This window comes from Vipera berus (assembly GCF_964194415.1).
Source record: "Vipera berus genome assembly, chromosome: 2".
Classification (NCBI taxonomy): Eukaryota; Metazoa; Chordata; class Lepidosauria; order Squamata; family Viperidae; genus Vipera; species Vipera berus.
This window is the reverse complement of record NC_138203.1, coordinates 197438217-197456299: the sequence shown is the minus strand read 5'-3', so window position 1 is coordinate 197456299 and position 18083 is coordinate 197438217. Positions and strand designations below refer to the sequence as shown.

At 38.6% G+C, this 18083-nt stretch overlaps 1 protein-coding gene across 3 annotated transcripts in view; it reads right to left on the bottom strand.

Moving 5' to 3' along the window:
• Window positions 1–603: 603 nt before the first annotated feature.
• The window catches only part of NR3C1 (nuclear receptor subfamily 3 group C member 1), a 63806-nt gene continuing 46326 nt past the window's right edge, over window positions 604–18083 (bottom strand). For all 3 annotated transcript variants that reach the window (XM_081319963.1, XM_081319961.1, XM_081319962.1), the window contains 5 exons: window positions 12076–12354; window positions 11573–11717; window positions 4374–4504; window positions 3308–3465; window positions 604–2387 (listed from right to left, as the gene is read on the bottom strand). In XM_081319963.1, the coding sequence (XP_081176089.1) occupies window positions 2235–2387; window positions 3308–3465; window positions 4374–4504; window positions 11573–11717; window positions 12076–12354 (866 nt within the window). In that variant the 3' untranslated portion in view covers window positions 604–2234. The remainder of the gene's footprint in view (window positions 2388–3307; window positions 3466–4373; window positions 4505–11572; window positions 11718–12075; window positions 12355–18083) is intronic.

Here is an 18083-nt window from a genome sequence, read left to right as displayed (position 1 = left end):
AAGCATTATACCTCTTGTTTTATTTTGGCCACTTAAAATATTCTTTTGTTTTTAATGTTTAGAGTGGCATTGTATTTTAAATTTACTGAAAATTCTTAAGGTGCTCAGAGGATGGGCTACTACAGCTTACAAATTGTTTAAAACAAGGGAAAAAATCACAAGACATACATGGTTGTTTTATGGCACACTAGGAGTTTGATAGAGAAGGACTGGAGCTGGACAGAGACCAAATACTATTCTAAAGCACAAAATAAGCAGTGGAATCTTGGTGTTCTCCAGATTGGTTCACTTGAGCGAGAGAGTGAAACATGGAAGTGAAGCCATATACAAGTTTGGGACTTTAATTTTCCATAAAAGTTTTGTCTTCTTCTTGTAGTTTGGTCTGTTTTCTTTTCTGCATAAAGCTAAAAATCTTATATGAATTAAAATCTTTTAAGAACCATTAGAAACATACAGGGTAGAGGTACAATTATTTTGTAAATCCTGATATATATATATATATATATATATATATATATATATATATATATATATATATATATATATATATATATATATATATATATATATATATATATATATATATATATAAAATGTATGTATATGTGTTTGTGTGTGCATGTATGTATATGTATGTGTGTATATCACCCATACACGCACAGTGAAATGTAGTCATCAACTTCTAACTTAAAATGGAGTCAGGGTTGTATACATTTGCCTTCAATCCAGTGTGCAATCTAACAACAGAAACTGGCTTTTTTCAGCTTGCTGAACTGCTTCATCAACACAGCTACTGCAAGAATAGGTGGGGTCTAGGCTCCAGGGACCCTAATCCACTGGAAATGCACTGCCCATCATATTAAGTCTGAACCTTTTCACCCTACTTTCTAGCAGTTCTAATCACATTTGAGGGAAGAGGTTTCCCTTTAGAATCTACCAATTCTGAGATCCCAAAAGAGGTAAATTTGTTATTTGTTCTGAAAAGTATGAATAGGCTACCAATACTGTTTTTCCCCTACATATATATTTTAAAAGCACAGGTTCTGCTATGTCTGAGTGTCGAATGAGAACAGATATGCCAATTTCTGTGCACATCGATTTTGGTATGCACATTATAGCTGCTCTGGATTGTGGCCACTGTATATATAATATACACTGATACACATTGAAGTACACACATATATGGCAATAACTGTGTATGGAAAAAGTTAATTTCTCCATGTATAAGTAAACTTTTAAACAATTATGCATATTTTCCTGAAAGTTTCCTGATGGGCAATCAAGACTGATATTTTTAATGTCAATCCAGCCCAAGATTCTTACAATTATGGCTATTGCATTAAATGCAAATATCTAGGCTGCTTTAAAAATGTTTGTGTTCATTAACACTTTTTAAGACAAAGCTAGTTTTCTAGTAGCTCACAGAACATGCACGACTGATATCAAAAAATAAGCAATTCCAGTGTTCAGGTTAGATTTGGAATATATTTCAATCCCCATTCCCCACTGAAGAAGGCTGAATTATAGGCCAAATTTAGAAGGGTTATTAGGACAGTCATATTAGACAAGCCACTATATTCATATGATTATACTTGAAGTTCATTATTTAGAAGTCATTAAGCTATGAGCTGCCCCACTTTAAAAACAGCTGTACAATAGGCATCTTGAAGTTTTACAAAAATTATGTAAGAAAAAATGAGCAAGCTAGTCCACTGTATATAAAGGTAAAGGAAATTGCTAAAACCAGACAGTAATAGCTATAAAAGGCACAACTTCCCTTTTCTGATATACAGTTGTAAACTTTCCTCATGTTACATGCATAAATCAAAAATGCTACTTTAACTATACAAAACAATCTATATATATACCAAAACAAAAATCTAGAAAATTTTAACCAGCCAACTGCAGAAACTCCTAGCAGAATGTTGACAATGCAGATTCCAAATTTGACAATGCTGCTTTTGATGCATTCTATACTGCCAGCATGATGGTATATATAGAGGAAAAATTCCAAGCCATACTTCTTTCTCTTTCTTTCTTCTTGTATTCATTCAGTTGAGGTGTCTTCTAAAAGCTAGATCTTGGCCCTCTGTAAACCACATGTAGTGCATAATTACAAAACAAAAACAAAAATACCTAATATAGGTACAATAATAGAACCTCTTAGTTTATAAAAAAAGAAGTTATCATTTGACTTTTTTTTTTCTTAAGGCAACCTTTCTGTATTAAGGCAGTCACTTCTGATGAAATAGGAGCTTCTTGATATTCCCATTTGAATATTTTGGTAACTGATTGCTGATGATTTCTGCCAACATTTCTGGAAACTCAATACTCATGGATTTATCCAAAAATGTTTGGAAGCAAAAAGTTAGAAGATTCTCAACCACCTGTAAATGATAAGAAGGAAGGATGAAGATTTTATTGTACTCAAAAATATTTTAAGCATATTTTATCCCTACATCTTTAATACAACAAAGTTGTTTTGAGTACTTATGTAAAAGATAGTATCTGTATGTACACACATATTCCCACATACACACACAAAATAATAGCAAATAAGAAATGTATTTGTACTGAGGTACAAAATAAGATGATAAAAGAACACTGCCTCAATTCAATTATTATATCAAACAAACACAATGCTCTTTAAATATGGAAGGTCTGGACTGAATAGATTCATCATTTGTCTGCATCATATTTTGCATTCCATATTCTCTAGGGGCAGTACATTCAAGAATAGGGCAATTATTTAGGCATCATGCCAACAATAATCAGAATAACATGGTTTATTGATCAACTTTAATTTTGGTATCCAATTAACTAGAAACCTCTTGATTTGGCATACAAATTGTAAAATATAATAAATTCAGTTCAATGTAATGTCATAAGAAAATTCAAGAAATGTGCTTTTCTACACATCCTAGCTTGTTACGTTGAGAGGCAGAATAACATGCAATCTAAATATATATTTAAATAGCCTGCAGCTGGTGTTCAACTTCCCAGCAGGGAACTGCTGTTCAATAAGGATTACAATAGCTGGTATCAATAAATGTAAGTTCTTATAGCTATGCTACTTTATTAATGCTGTGCATTTTAATTATTTTTATATTCACTGAAACAATTAAAACAGGATAATAAGACTATGACCTTCCTCTTCTTCCTTCAATTAATTTAAACATCAATGCATACACATTCACCTGGCTTAAATTTTCCCATTAAACTAAAACATCATCCTTATTGGTGAATTAATTCTCTCCACATTTTTATTGACTATACTGAAACAATTTATAAATACAATAAATCTTACATCATGCATGGAGTCCAAAAGTTTTGTCAGTTGATAAAATCGTTGCCAGTTCTGACTAGAGTTTCCTTCTCTCTTCACAATGGCTTTCCCCAACTCTTTGATGTATGTCATACGAATTTCATCAAAGAGAGCCTGACTCCTTAAGCCCTCCTTAGGAACTGGATTAAGATGACAGAATATTCAATTACATATTACTATTTTACATTCACAATAACCAGTGCAACACAAAAATGCCCTGACCTGTGTTAAGTCTGAAAACATTAGTGTACAACTGCATGGATCATACATGCATGGTAGATGGTCTGTTTAAAAAAAAAGCATGCATTATTGACCAACTTTATATATAGTTAAATACTCTGTAGCAATTTTTGTCCAAATATAGTTATTGGTTCTCTCATTTTTATCCCTTTATTCATCAACATCTATGTTTCTACTGTATTTTGAAAAATGAAACTCTTTTTCAAAAAATCTTAACAAACCAGCCTCATTATGTGGTAGATTTACTGTCAGATTCAATTCAATTATGCATTTATTTACAAAAGGAATGGGAAACTTATGTTCAGTAAGAAACTGTTGGGAGTCCCCTGATCCCTGACCTCTGGTTCGAACAATGGGAGTCACTGAGATAATTTATTTCGAATTTTTTGTGCAATATAACAATCTATCTCAGCAATATGAACTATATTATATATATTGGCCATGGTCAAAATTCCACTTACAACAAAATTGGAGTCATCTTAACAACCAAGCACTATAATAATTTCTGAAAGTAAAATATTTTCTGTCTGGCAGAAATTCTGCAACCTTAATCATCAATAACAAAATAACCTATTTCAATACACTCGGAAATATATTTATAATGGATTCATTACTTATTCCTACTGATTATCCTTAGACAGATAAGAGTTTAGCAGCAAAGAAAATAGCACAGCAACATCTTTTTGGATTGAAACTAGGTTTCATATTTCCCAGATCACTGTTCAGTGATGAAGATGTAGTCACAATTTGCAAGATAGATCAGGGTTGTTTTTTTACAAAAAAAGTAAGGGCAGAAATAACCACTTACTTGTAGAGAGAAGGAGCAAAGTTTTCATGCAGAGATATTCTTCATAGGAAACCTGAAGACGGGCTAACTCATTAGTAACCATCAGTAAACGTTTGCACTGATCATACATGCATGGTAAATTCATTCTCTGCCTGAAAAAAGAGCACACACACACACATCTGTATCAGTAAAAGGAAACCAATAATTTCTTTATGGAATTATTTAAACACTTCTTGAATATCCTTGAAAGTTGAAGAAGTCCCATAGCTTCAATGTTAATATTTTTTTTGAAGAAAATAGGACATATGGCCACATCCCAATACTCTTAAAAGAGACTGCGGTTCAACTAGTTTGGTGGCCAACTATTTACTATGTTTATAAGCTGTATTTACAAAGGCCTCAAATAGGGCTTAAGAGTAAATGTTTCAAATGGACTTTGGACAGCAACTTATATCAACTGGAACTTCTGGACTTCTCTCAAGAGCAGGCTCATATCAAGCATCTTACATAATCTAATCTTGAAATGGCTGGAAGATTTAGGAACTGCAGCAAAAATAGACCAAAAAGGGTTCCTGCTGGCATACCAAATGAATCTGGACAAAAGCTGTCATTATAGCCTTCATTTTTTATTTAAGATGATAACCTGGGAGTGATCCCGAATGAAGTAAACTTCAGAGGAAATACAGATAATTTCATCCAGAACCAAGCGACTGCTCTACTTAGATTCCCCTTCCCTCCTTCCATCTTGTCTGAATAATCGGAACAAAAAAGATTCTGCCAGATTGATAGGAGCCTGGATCGGAGTAAAAGCTAGAATGAAAGATTTGTGTCATACTTCAATTAGCTTACCTCTTCCCAACATTACAGTATCACGCATGTACTCTAAGCAGAACATGACCTAGCTTGAATTTCTCCATTGCTCAGAAATGTATCTTGCAGTTCTTTGAAATACTGACTTATAGGTAGTCCTCAGTTACCAACTGCCTTGTTTAGCAACTATTCAAAGTTACAACAGTTGAAAAAAAAAACCCTCCTATTTATAGCCACTGCAGTGTCCCCATGTTCCTATGATCAACATTTGGGCACTTTTAAACCAGGTGGTATTTTGACAATGACAGCATCCTGCAGTCACGTAATCATCATCTGTATGCCTCACAATCAGCTTCTGACAAGCAGCCAACAGAGAAGCCGGCAGTGAAATCGCAAGTTATGGCCACTTATTTGCTTAACGACAGTAGCAGAAGTGATCCTGTAAGTCCAGTGCGGTCACATGAATTTTCACTTAGTGACCACTGCCTTTAGCATTGGAGTTGCCAATCCCAACTATTGTAAGTGATGACTACCTGTATAATGATGGAGGAAGCAAGGAGAGGGGGTCGAGGAACACAATGCGCTGAGCCTTCTTAATGCCTATGCAGGCAGAAACTCCTGGTGTATCTCTCAACTCTGAAGAACGGCAGCCCCTGAATGGGTAGACCATTTGCTCTTCTCATCTTTCTTGAAAGAGCATCCTCAACACTTCCTTTCAGAAAAGAGCATCCGAATGGAAAGAGGATTGTTAGATATTCTTAGGGTAAGGAACTATGTCTAGAATAAAGGGGGTAGCAGTATATGCTCTATTTCCTCATAATAAATGTTTTAAAATATAATTGCTTACTTATATTTTAGTATGGAGAAAATCAACAAGTAATAAAACTTTTAAAAATTTATCTGTCTTCTTTTCAAACTAAACTTGACACAGTTTAAAATGTTTACCACTGCTGGTAACATTGTTTTATGACTGTAAGATTACTGGAGATGTTTAATGGAAAAAAAATCTGCATTGCCAGTAAATAGTTTTCCCCGTTTTTTCTTTTTAAAAATTACTGAAATATATTTAGTCTCTAGTTGTAAATAGTTCCAACATAGCTTATGAATTGGTCAGAGGAAGGTAAAATTGATTCCTTTTTTCAGAATCCATTTTTGCCAATTACACTGCCATTTTTATACTATGGCAATACTTAATTCCTTAAGAATCCCTAGTTTTTATTTATTTAAGGTGTTTACCGGCCTTCATTTGAGGCAGTTTACAGATTCAAGATATTATCACAAAAGCCATGAAAAGGGGAAGTGACAAACTTATTCACTTCTCCTGGAAGTAAGAGAGATTGAAATAAGACACCCATTAAGTTAAACAACACAGTGATCTTTCTGATTCAAACTTTATGCAATATGCCACTCTGGTTACTTATTTTATTTATTTATTTTATTTTAATTCCATTTATATCCCGCCCTTCTCCGAAGACTCAGGGCGGCTTACAAGCTTAGTAGTAGTAGTAGTAGTAGTAGTAGCAGTAGTATCTATTCATATAGGCTACAGTATTACCTCCTTTTAGCAGAATTCCTGTTTCTCCAGTAAAACATTATTTTAACTAGCAATCTATATGTAGTTCTATGCCTTTTATAGTGTAAGTTAATTACCTGAAAAAATATTTGAAAAAGTAACAATGTTTAAATCAAATTGATGTTTCATTTAAAGATAGGCAATTGTATCCTTTTCTTCATGGAACTTCCTTTAAAGACTATTTGAAAGTTGCAATTAATTACAGCAGCCTTCTGTCAGGTAGCAAAATCCATTACAGCCAGGTACACTGATTTTGTAAGCACTGCATTGGCTTCCAAGTAGAATTCAAAATGTTGGTTGCAAAGCATTTCATGGTTCAGGATCAGTATCTCTCGGATGAATTTTTGGAAATTTATAGATATGGACAAGGAGTTAAGTGCTGACTCACTGCTAGATATGCACGATGTTTGTGTTCCTGCCTGGGGAACACAAGCATTTTGCATATTTTGTAGGAAGGTTAACTTCAACTACACTTGTACAAAAGCGACAATTCATTGTGCTGCTGGAGAAGAATGTGGAGGGCTTGGAGGCACATCCAGCCATATTAAGATTCATCATAAAAGACAAGCAGTTTCTGAGCAAGGCAAAGGGATGTCTATTAAAAGAACACAGGAAAGAAGATGGAAGGAGAAGCTCTGGAAAAGGAGGGTTGACAGCATATAATATGGAGGACCAGGAAAAGCAGGAGGTGGTGCCTGTCACTGAAGAATCAATTCAGTCCTTCCCTGAGGCATGATTCACTTCTGAAGGTTTTCATTCAACATTCAAGTGAAAGGAAAGGAGAGAAGAGAAGAGAAGCTTGGGCTTCCATAGATATGAGGAAACTAATGTCTGTCCTGAAAAGAAAAAGGTGTGTGGTGGTGATAACTGTCTCATTGTTGAGATGAATGGAGTTATCAATTGCAGAAGACAGACTAGCTGAGCCAGGGGGAGGACTCAAATAGGGACTTAGTCTAGAATCCCTACAGGAGCACAAGACAGCGAAGTTCGACCTCCCTTGAATGCTGTTGAACCTCATCTAGTCTCACCTAGATGCAAACCATTAGTCTGAAAACATTCCTGTGTATACGCTTGAGCAATAAAATCAGCTAATTGAATTATTCATGTGTGAACCTGGTTGTTTTGTGCTTGACAACAATCTGAAAATCAAATATGACATCAAGAGAAGAGTGTATTTTCTCCCAGATCTAGGATATGATGAAGAGGCGACCCAACTAATTAAATTACTGATGGTTCCCATCCTTCTGTTTCATGTTGGAATAAATCATACTGTAAGAAAGAGCCTGAAAAGATTATCAAAAGACTATAAGGAGACAGGCAGGAAGGCAAAAGAATTTGGAGCTCAAGAGATACTTTTATCCAACTGAAGATCATGGCCCAAGAATGGAACAGAGGTTTCTGGATGTCAATCATTCTCAAGGGATGGTGTCAGCAAGAAAACTTTGTATTTCTATACAATGATCTACACAATCAACAGGAAGGGCTTTTGGTGAGAGATGGGCTGAGGTTTACCAAAATTAGGAAGAATATTTTCAACAGACATCTTGTTCTCACCATCTGGGGGTCTTTAAACTAAAATGGGGGAGGAAGTACAATACCCAGAAACCCTGAAAAAAAAAGAGTAAAAACCAATAAACCTTTCAATGAGGAAGGAACACACTAAGACAGGGGTGTCAAACTCGCAATGTCATGTGACATGTCGTGACTTTTTTTTTCATTGCCGGCAATGGGGTGGGCGTGGTTTCGGCACGATGCATCTGGCCCGGCAGTTTGACATCCCTGCACTAAGAGATACAGAAGGCAAACCTAAGAAGGTGAAGATGGGGGATTTTAACCATCCTGATATCAACTGAAAAACAAATTCTGCAGCAAGAGGGAAAGCAACAGATTTTTGATATGTCTTGCGAACAACTTCGTCTTTAAAAGAGGGAAGGGATAAACTAAGGTATCAGCTATATTGGGCTTCATATTTAGTAAAAGGAAAAAATGGTAGAGGACCTAGGAATCTTGAGAGACAGTGACCATATCATCCTGCAGGCAGGAAGAACTGCATATAGACAGGTTCAAGACTTCAATAAATTAATGGGAAAAGCAGGAAGGATTCCACTAGCAGAAATTCTGAAGGGAAAAATAGTTTATGAGGACTGATAAATTTTGAAAAATGGGTTATGTAAAGCCCAGGAACAAACAACACTAAAAAGAGAGGGTAAAAGATGGCATCTAATGAAACAGAAATATAATGCCAAGATTGTGTGAAATGATTGTTCTGCTCTTGGCTAGTCAGTTCTGGTTGCCACAGTAAAAAAAGAAAGTTGAGGAATTCAAAAAATGCAAAAAAGAACAATAAAATAAAATAAAAATAAGACAGTGAGATGCTTGGAGAATAATTCCTATGAAGAATGGTTAAAAGATGTAGTCATATTAAAGAAGAGAAGGCAAAGTTGATATATGATAGCAGTCTTGCCATACTTGGAAGGAGGATACAGGTTTATTCTCCATAGGGCAGGACAAGAATCAATAGATAGAAGCATTACAAAAGGACATGCAAGCTTGAAATAAGAAAGAACACGTTTAGGATCTTTTCATTTTTATTATTTTAGTATTAGTATAGTTCATATTTACTGCTTTGTCTTTCATTTTTAAGTTTTATTTGATGCTTTGAGTGCTTGCCTGGCTTGAAAGGAAAGTCAGACAAATAAATGAAGATCTGTAAGTTACTTCAGTTTTAAAACTTTTTTTTAACTTTGTAACACTCCTAAAGCCCCATACTCTGTTACCCGGTTTCGGTTAGCAATATTAAAAGTGCTACTAATAATTATATTAAACATTATTTATTGTGGGATTCAGAAAGCAACAGCTTATTGAGGAAAGGCATGGACATTTAATACTCTTTACTATAATGAAAACAAGGGTTCAAAGATGTTAAAGTAAGATAAAACTGTCTACTGTAGAAATGGATGAATTTATTAGATTTAGTTTCACTTAATATTTCCAAGAAGTTTTTTTTTTCCTATCCCTTTTCTGTTTTCTTATTTGTTCTTTTTTAAGACTATAAAGGAAGTCCAGAACAATTTTTAGAACTTGGGAAAGAGCAAATTCCTTAATACCCAAGACTGCAAGACCTCACTCTAGCAGTTGTGGCTATCGTCTGCTAGCATAGAGACTGCTACATTTTGAACCAGTTGCAGTTTCTGAGTAATCTTCAAAAACAGCCTATTGAAAAAAAGCATTGTAGGGGCTTAGAGCTAACAAAACAGGCGGTTGAGCTTATCTAAAGGGCACTCCATCCACTTCAACCAAATTCATAGGCTGAAATAAATTCCATTTCACATGGCCAAGACTTTTCCCAATTACCACTTCAGAATTTTTCCATAAAGAAATAAAACTCGAGTGAATTAGAACAACTTTATTAGCGAAGTATTACGCAAACATGTCACAGAGGCATGCGGGCAGATTTTTCTGTCCATCCTTCCATAGGAAGGAATGTGCCTCCTTGAATGGCACTGCAGGATGATAAACCACTGGTGTGCAGAGGGGAGAAAAGTATGTACACACACAGTATATGTATGTGCTTATATACAGATAGTCCTCCCTTAGTAATGGTCACTAAGTGAAAAGTATGTGTGTGTGAGAGAGAGAGGGGGGGAGAAGTTGTGAAGATTACAGGTTCCTGCCATCCCATTCAGATAAAGTTCTCTTGTTCAGTGTCTCGTGCCTAACACACATCCCTCCCTTTTACCCCTTATAGAGCAGACTGCTTAAACAAGCTCTCTCTTCCTGAGCTGCTTTTCTCCAGAGCATAGTTCTTTCCTAAAAATGTGCTAACAAGATAACGAGCTCAGCTCTGTGAACCTAATGAACTGACTAGAATAGCAGGCTCGCAGCAGCTGCCTGAAACTGACCAGACCTTAATCAGTTTGCTACTGAAGGCTTTTGTTGTAGTAAATGCACTCGTTACTCTGAAAATATTTTTAAATTATCATTTATTACTGTTGTATTTGTGAATAGTAGCTATCTGAGGTACTGGCTAAATAAGGGTTACCGGTATTTTTTTAACATGGATCTACATAGCTACCTAATCAACACAAGAATCTAGGTGACTTAACAGTCAACAGAACAAAAACAACAACATGTTAAACAAATGCAGTAAATGCATCATAATGTGCCTGGATTGATCCCATAAAATTCACATCCAGTCATCACTCCAAGATGAACTAATGCAGCATCCTGTTCCAATATGTGGTGAAGAATAGGAGATGACAAAAGCTCCCAATAGGAAGTGATAAAAGCATGAGTAACAATATGTATTTATCTCCTTGATCTTCATGGTTTAGGCCAGGGGTAGGCAAACTTGGCTCTTTTATGACTCATGGACTTCAACTCCCACAATTCCTGAACCAGTTGACTCAGGAATTCTGGGAGTTGAAGTCCATGAGTCATGAAAGAGCCAAGTTTGCTTACCCCTGGTTTAGGCTGTATCCTTCCATAGCTATTTTATGTGACCAAAAAAAGGACAAAGCTCAAGAAGACCCAAACTGTTAGACAATTACAGTTACCTCACATGCTAGTAAAATAAAGCTCAAGATTCTGGCATCCAAATTTCATGGAAACATGGAACGAGAACTACCAGATGTACAAGTTAGATTCAAAAGAGGCAGAAGCATCCAAAGCCACATGGTGGACATCCAACAGTAAAAGTAATAATCACTGATGTCAGAACCAGAACTCAGCTTATTATTGACCAAGTTTTGGAAAATGATGGCCAGTGGTTAGAAGCAATTAAACACCACCTAATTAAAAAAACACAAAGTATTTTTATTGATATTGTATTACTTACTCATTAATGATCAAATCTGGAGCAAAACATAGTAGACTTCCATTAGACTGTTTATATGATCTCCATCCTAGAGCAAAAGCCATCAGAAACATCCATGAATACTGCAGTAGAGTCATCTGGTCATCTAGATGCAAGTTTCTGAAGCCTGTGTGAAAATAAATGTGGATCATCTGGACATTATAATTGAAGTACTACTTACCCAAAGTATTGTTTTCATATTCATAACAGTTTCTTGAGAAATTACTTTGTTTAAAGGACTGTTTAAAAACCAAGAGTGGGGAACCTGCAGTCCTTTGCCTAATCTCAAACGTCCACTGAATAGTCAATGAGTGAATTTAGCCTTTTAAATAAGAGCAATTATTCCTCTGATTTCTTGGGAGAAAGAAGAAAAGTGATCTTGCCTATGGTTAATCTGAGGTTCCCAGAGATTACCTTCAAGGTAATGAAAAATATGCCCAAAACAAACAAAGTCACTCCTCCCCTCCTCAACTCATATCACTTACCTGGTATTGCCTTTGCCCATTTCACTGCAGCAACTACTTGTCTTCCACCTAACATATTGAGAGTTGACATTATGCGCCAAGTTGTGTCTGGTATTGTGCTGTCATAGCCTGAAAACATCACTTCTGGCTCAATGACTTCTAGCAGGGAAACGAGGGTAGGAGTCAGCTGTGGCAGTGAGGCAGGAACTATAGCTTTGTTTGTGGGATTTTCAGCAGTATCCCTTCCTGCAGGCACGCTGGATTGTTGAATTCCTTTTATTTTCTTTTTTGTCTTTCGTGCTAGAATGTTATTAGAAAAGAAAATTTAGAAAAGCAAAAACATAGAAAATGTTTTGTTTCAACACCACAGACATTCAACTGATTTTAAAAAGATTTATTTGTATGAACAAAGGATGAAACCATCAATTATATTTGAAAAGAAGCACTGCATGGGGAGAATTAATGAAGCAAGAAACAAATAAAAATATTCTGTGTCTAGCCGTTTCAATAAGCTCTTCTAGTGATAAATAATTATGACACAAAACGTAAGAGACAGCATATATGCTGTAGAACTGGGCATCTTTTATTAAAGAATAAAATTTTGAAACATGGATTATACAAAACTGAAGACTGACTGCTGTACAGTTGGACCAAAGCTGAAAATTTTCCTCGTCAATTCATAATACTTTAGTTAAACCATGGATAAAATGTGCTAGATATACTGCTTAAATTATTGCCTCACAAATAGTGGTCTGTAATTTGCAAACTAATTATTTCACCAGTATGACTTTTTTTACTTTTTATGTACTTAATCCTAACAACAGAATATTAAGGCACAAAACAGCCATCTCTCACTAGACAATTAGATAGGAAGACAGAGATCCAAATTTCTATATATGGTGGTGAGGTAAATTATATCACAGGAATCACACTGGTATGCACATTTCCCTGATCTAATTATTTCCTCTACCTGGTATCTGCCAAGCAACAAATATAAAAAGCAAAGAAATCGTCTTTATGTAGTTCCTGTTATTATTCATTGTAAAAGGACCTATTATTTATTTTGTAATACCAAGAGTTCAAAGTACAAAAGGCCCAACCAATCACCATCACCTATTAGTTAGATGCCACTGATTCAGGTTCAGCTTTTTCTTGCATGAAAATACGATTACCATCTCAGCCTCTCTCTTCAGTAATATTTTGAATTTCTTACAAAGATGTTCCAATAATCTCTTTGATGGCTTACATCCATCCCCTCTATTCAAGATCAATGCTGTCTTCTTCCCTCAGATTTGATAATTGCATTTTTTCCTATTATCATTTGGTTATGGTGCATAATCAAGGCACACAAGTTTCTTCTTGCAGAGAACTCTTTATTTGGTCCAGGGCTGCCTGACAAGAGTTTTCTTATAATCCATGGTATTCTTACTATCCAAATACAGATCCTTAATTTGAAAAGTATCTCATTCTTTCTCTTATTCAGGGTCCAGCTTTCACAAGTGTAAATTACTGCTGGAAAGATGATTCTTTAATTATTCTCATCTCTCAGAACATTTTCCTTTTGTGATCTCGCCTAAATTTGTCATTGCCTTCCTTTTAAGATTAATTGCTCTGCTTTCCAGCTTGCTGTTCTTTTATTCTTGAGGACAAGAAAATTAAAGCTAGTATCTACCTTCTTTTCTTTGTTGTAGACCACATTGTCACAGTATTATATTTTTTGTCATTTAATGTTTAATATTACTGTGATTTTTCATTTTTCAACGAGTTGTTCTAGCCTTATTACTTTCAACTAACAAAATAGTGTCTGCATATCCCCATTCTTACTGTTTTTTAACCAGCAGTTCCCTGCTCCCTCTGGCAATTACTTCTAATCCCTTTCTTGTAGTTTGTTCTCTGTGTAAGTTAAATAATTATGAGGAAAATATGCATGCTTGTTTCATTCCCACCCTTAATTTGAACCATTTCTCCAAATTAAGTACTTATAGTAGCTTCTTGTTTTCTGTAAATATTCCTCACAAAAAATATAAAAATGCATTCTGCCACACTCATTAGTCTTAAAACATTCTACATTCTGGCTTCATTGACATAGTTAATGGTCTTGCTGTAGTAAGTAATGCTTTATTATCCATGTTAAGTTAGCCAAGGCAGTCCTACATTTTCTGAAACCTGCCTGTTCATTTATTATTTATTTATTATAATTTAGCATTTCTTTCTTCACATCCGGTTCTATTATTTAAGATTTTACAAGTTTCCTTATGTGAGGAATTTGTATAATGGTGCAGTAATTTGTGAATTTCTTACATTCTTCTTTGGTATAGCTGTACACATTGAATTTTCCCACACAGGCCACACAGTCTTGTTCCTTACTCAATATTTTTATCTTAATTTTTTGTGATTTTTTTCTTTATATTTCTGTATTTTATATTTTGATAAACTAATAAAAAAAATTGAAATTGATTTTTCTGATCCCCTTAGTTATTTCTTGACATTCTTGATAGATATTAGTGTTTCTTATTTGACAGTGGAAATCTGCATTCAATCACCATATCTTTTTGTTGCACTAGGCTTGTTTTCTGTTCTACTTTGATTATGAAAACAGCTTGTTGACCTTTTTTCTGCTTTGAAACTTTGGACTCCTCCCCCATCCTTCATATTTTTAAGGCATACTAAGTGTGTGTTTGTGTGTGTGTGTGTGTGTGTGTGTGTGACACAGAGAGAGAGAGAGAGAGAGAGAGAGAGAGAGAGAGAGAGAGAGAGAAAGAGAGGGGAGGAGGAGAAGGGGGGAGGGAGATTGATTCATCTAGTGCAGACATGTCAAACACAAGGCCCGGGGGCTGGATCCGGCCCGCAAAGTGGTTTCATGCGGCCCGTGAAGCCATCCTAAAAACAGTGAAGGAACGGCCCCCACTACCTTGGCCCTGGCCCAGAGACCCTCCTTCTGCCAGAGACCCTCAGATCTGTCCCATTCCTGCCCAGGCCCCCATAGGCACCCTTGATGCAAACGATGTAGAGCTGGCCATGCCCACCCAGTAGGCCATACGCACTCTAGCCACGCCCACCCAGTAGGCCACACCCACCCTGGTCATACCCACCCGGCCCCTTGAGGGCAACCGCAATGCTGATGCGGCCCTCAATGAAATTGAGTTTGACACCCCTGATCTAGTGCAGTAATGACGAACCTTTTAGAGACCGAGTGCCAAAACTGCGACCCAAAACCCACTTATCACCGGTTGCCGGGTGAGACGTGGCCCACTGGGTGGGCGTGGCTGTGGTGGTCATGGCAGACTAGGTGGGTGTGGCCAAAGTGGGCATGGTCACCTCGATGTTGCTCATGGGGAGGGGGCCGGACAGGGTTGGGGGAGATCCATGGGGTCTCTGTCCAGTCCTGCGGGGTGAGGCGAAGCAGGATGGGGGTGCCATTGCCATGGGGCAAGGCAAGGCAGGGGCCAGGGCAGCTGCTGCCTGACACCACTGGACCCCGCACAGAGAGGCCAGTGAGTGCATGGGGGCTGACGCTGTCCGTCAGCAGCCAGAGCCTGCCAGCTCCTTGACCAGTGCACTCTGGAGCTCCGCAGCCCACTGCCAGCAGTTCAGAGAAGCTGCCTCTGAGCTGGAAGCTGGCTGACAGCTGAGGAGGCGATGCAGTGGGTTGTGCCCAGGAAAAGGAGAGCATGCGAGGCCAGGAGGGACGGGATGGGAGGGAGGGAAACCAGCCATGCTGGGATGGGTCCAGGCACGTGGGACCTCAGGCAGCTGGCTGAAGAGGGACGGTTGCCATCTCCGGGGCATGGCATGTGTGCCCACAGAGGGCTCTGAGTGCCGCCTCTGGCACGTGTGCCATAGGTTCGCCACCACTGATCTAGTGGTTAAGCTACTGAAGTAGAAAACTGACTGGCTGACCTTGGGCCAGTCACTCTGTCTCAACAATGGTCAATGCTTGGTTGATCTGAAAAAGCTGACCCTACATTTGTAGAAAAAAATGCTAGCAAGAACAAAAGTACTGATTTTTTATTCTTGTAGTCTATATTCTCCATGGAGTATCTTGCTGACACATCTACTATACTGTATTTAATTAACAAGTTTAATCCTTACATCTGACATCAACAATTCATGGTCTGCTCCAAAATTGGAAGAGGTTTTGCTAACTGGATTGCATTTTTCCATCATCTGTTTCCTATTATGTAGTCGGTTTGAGTCCAATATTGTCTGTGCAGTGACAATGTAGTGCATAATCTACGTAATCTAAGGCAAATGTGTATAGTATATAGTCTATGTAATCCGAGGCAAATGTGTATAGTGCATAGTCTATGTAATCTGAGGCAAACATTGGTAATAAACAAAAAAATATTTTTAATAAAATTCTATTATCCCCTACATCATTGCATCTACTCAGCCTATTCCTTCGATTCCCTTCCTTTTGCCATTCTAAACACCCATACTAGAACTAAAACAATTCCCTGATGTTGCCTGATGTATCTCTTATAATTTGCCATAGCATTTTCAATGTCTTCTTCTGTAGTAGATACATATATACTGCTCAAAAAAAATAAAGGGAACACTTAAACCACACAATGTACTGTATTTAATAGTAGGATGTCTTATTTTGTGTTCCCTTTATTTTTTTGAGCAGTATATTTTCCTGTCCCACAGCATTATTTTGTCTGATAATAACTCTGGCAGAATGTTGATAAAAAGGGTACAAGAAATGACAACTACCAAAATTTATCACTTAAGGAATTAATCAGGTAGATGCGTGAGTGGCCTTGGGCATATATTGTGTTTTTGTTTCAAAGCTTTGTTTATTGTTTACCTGATGTTAGCCACTCAGTCACGTCTGCAAATTGGGCAACCTTGTAAACTGACTGAAAGTCTCATTAAATAAAGCACAATATGACGGTAGGCAGGAAATGTGCAAATGTAACTTCTGCTCTTTAGCAAGTCACAAAAGGGTGTATGACCATGAGAAAAAAAAGCATGTTTGCTGAGTTAAGAGAAAATCTATGATGAAGTGATTAGGTTTGCATTATGGGTACAGAGTATATAGTTACCGTATTTTCCGGCGTATAAGACGACCCGGCGTATAAGATGACCCCCTACTTTTAAGAAGATTTTGAAGGTTTTGTCTTATATGCCGGAAAATACTTACCCGCCGGCCCTCCCGCTGCTCCCGCGCTTCTGCCGGCCCCCGATGTGCAGTGTTTCCCGGGCGGCAGGCAGCGCCGGAGGGCAGCCGCCACCCCGCCACGGCCGGCGCCCCTCCTGCTTCCCCCCCAGGCCTTGAACTTCTCCCATTCGGCGCAGGGCGGGGCAGCTCCGCCCGCAGCCTCTTTTTTAGAACTCACGTGCCGCTTCCCTCTCACTGTCGGCCGAGGCGCGCTCGGCCCGGGCTCCCGGTCCCTCTTCCCGGTCGGCTTCCCGCCCTGCCCCTCATGGAGCTGGCCTGGGCGTGCAGCCTCTCGGTGTGGCTGCTTTTCCTGGGCAGCCTGGCGGTGCGGCTCCTGCGCTCCGACCTGTTGCTGAGCCGGCGGCTGCTGCTGCGCGTGCGCGTGGGGCTGCTGGCTGTCCTGCAGGCGCTGGGCCAGGCCGTCCTGCCGCTGCCCCTCAGCACCGCGCTCACGGCGGCTGCCTGCTGGCTCGTCTCGGTTGCGCTGATGCGCCCGAGCGGCTGCTTCTCCCGTCCTCGGTGGCTCGCACTCCTAGTTGCAGGCTGCTCTTCGGTCACCCGCTGGGAAACTTGCCAAACCGGGAGAGCGACTGCCGCGCCCACGCCCCGCCTGGGACGCCGCGCCTGCCTGCCTCTTCTGGGGACTCCTCCTCCTCCTTCCCCCCTCCCGCGGCCCTCTCGCCTCACGAAACGGCCTCTTAGTCCGGCGCGCAGCTCCGATCCCGGCCACCAGGCTGGCTCGTCTCCGACAGCACCGTCCGGCGGAAACGCATCCCCGCGGGGGGAGAGAGCGGTGCTGGTGACGAGTCCGCCGGGCGCGAGGCCCTCCCTATTGATTGGTGATTGGCCCAGCTTTGCTCCTTTC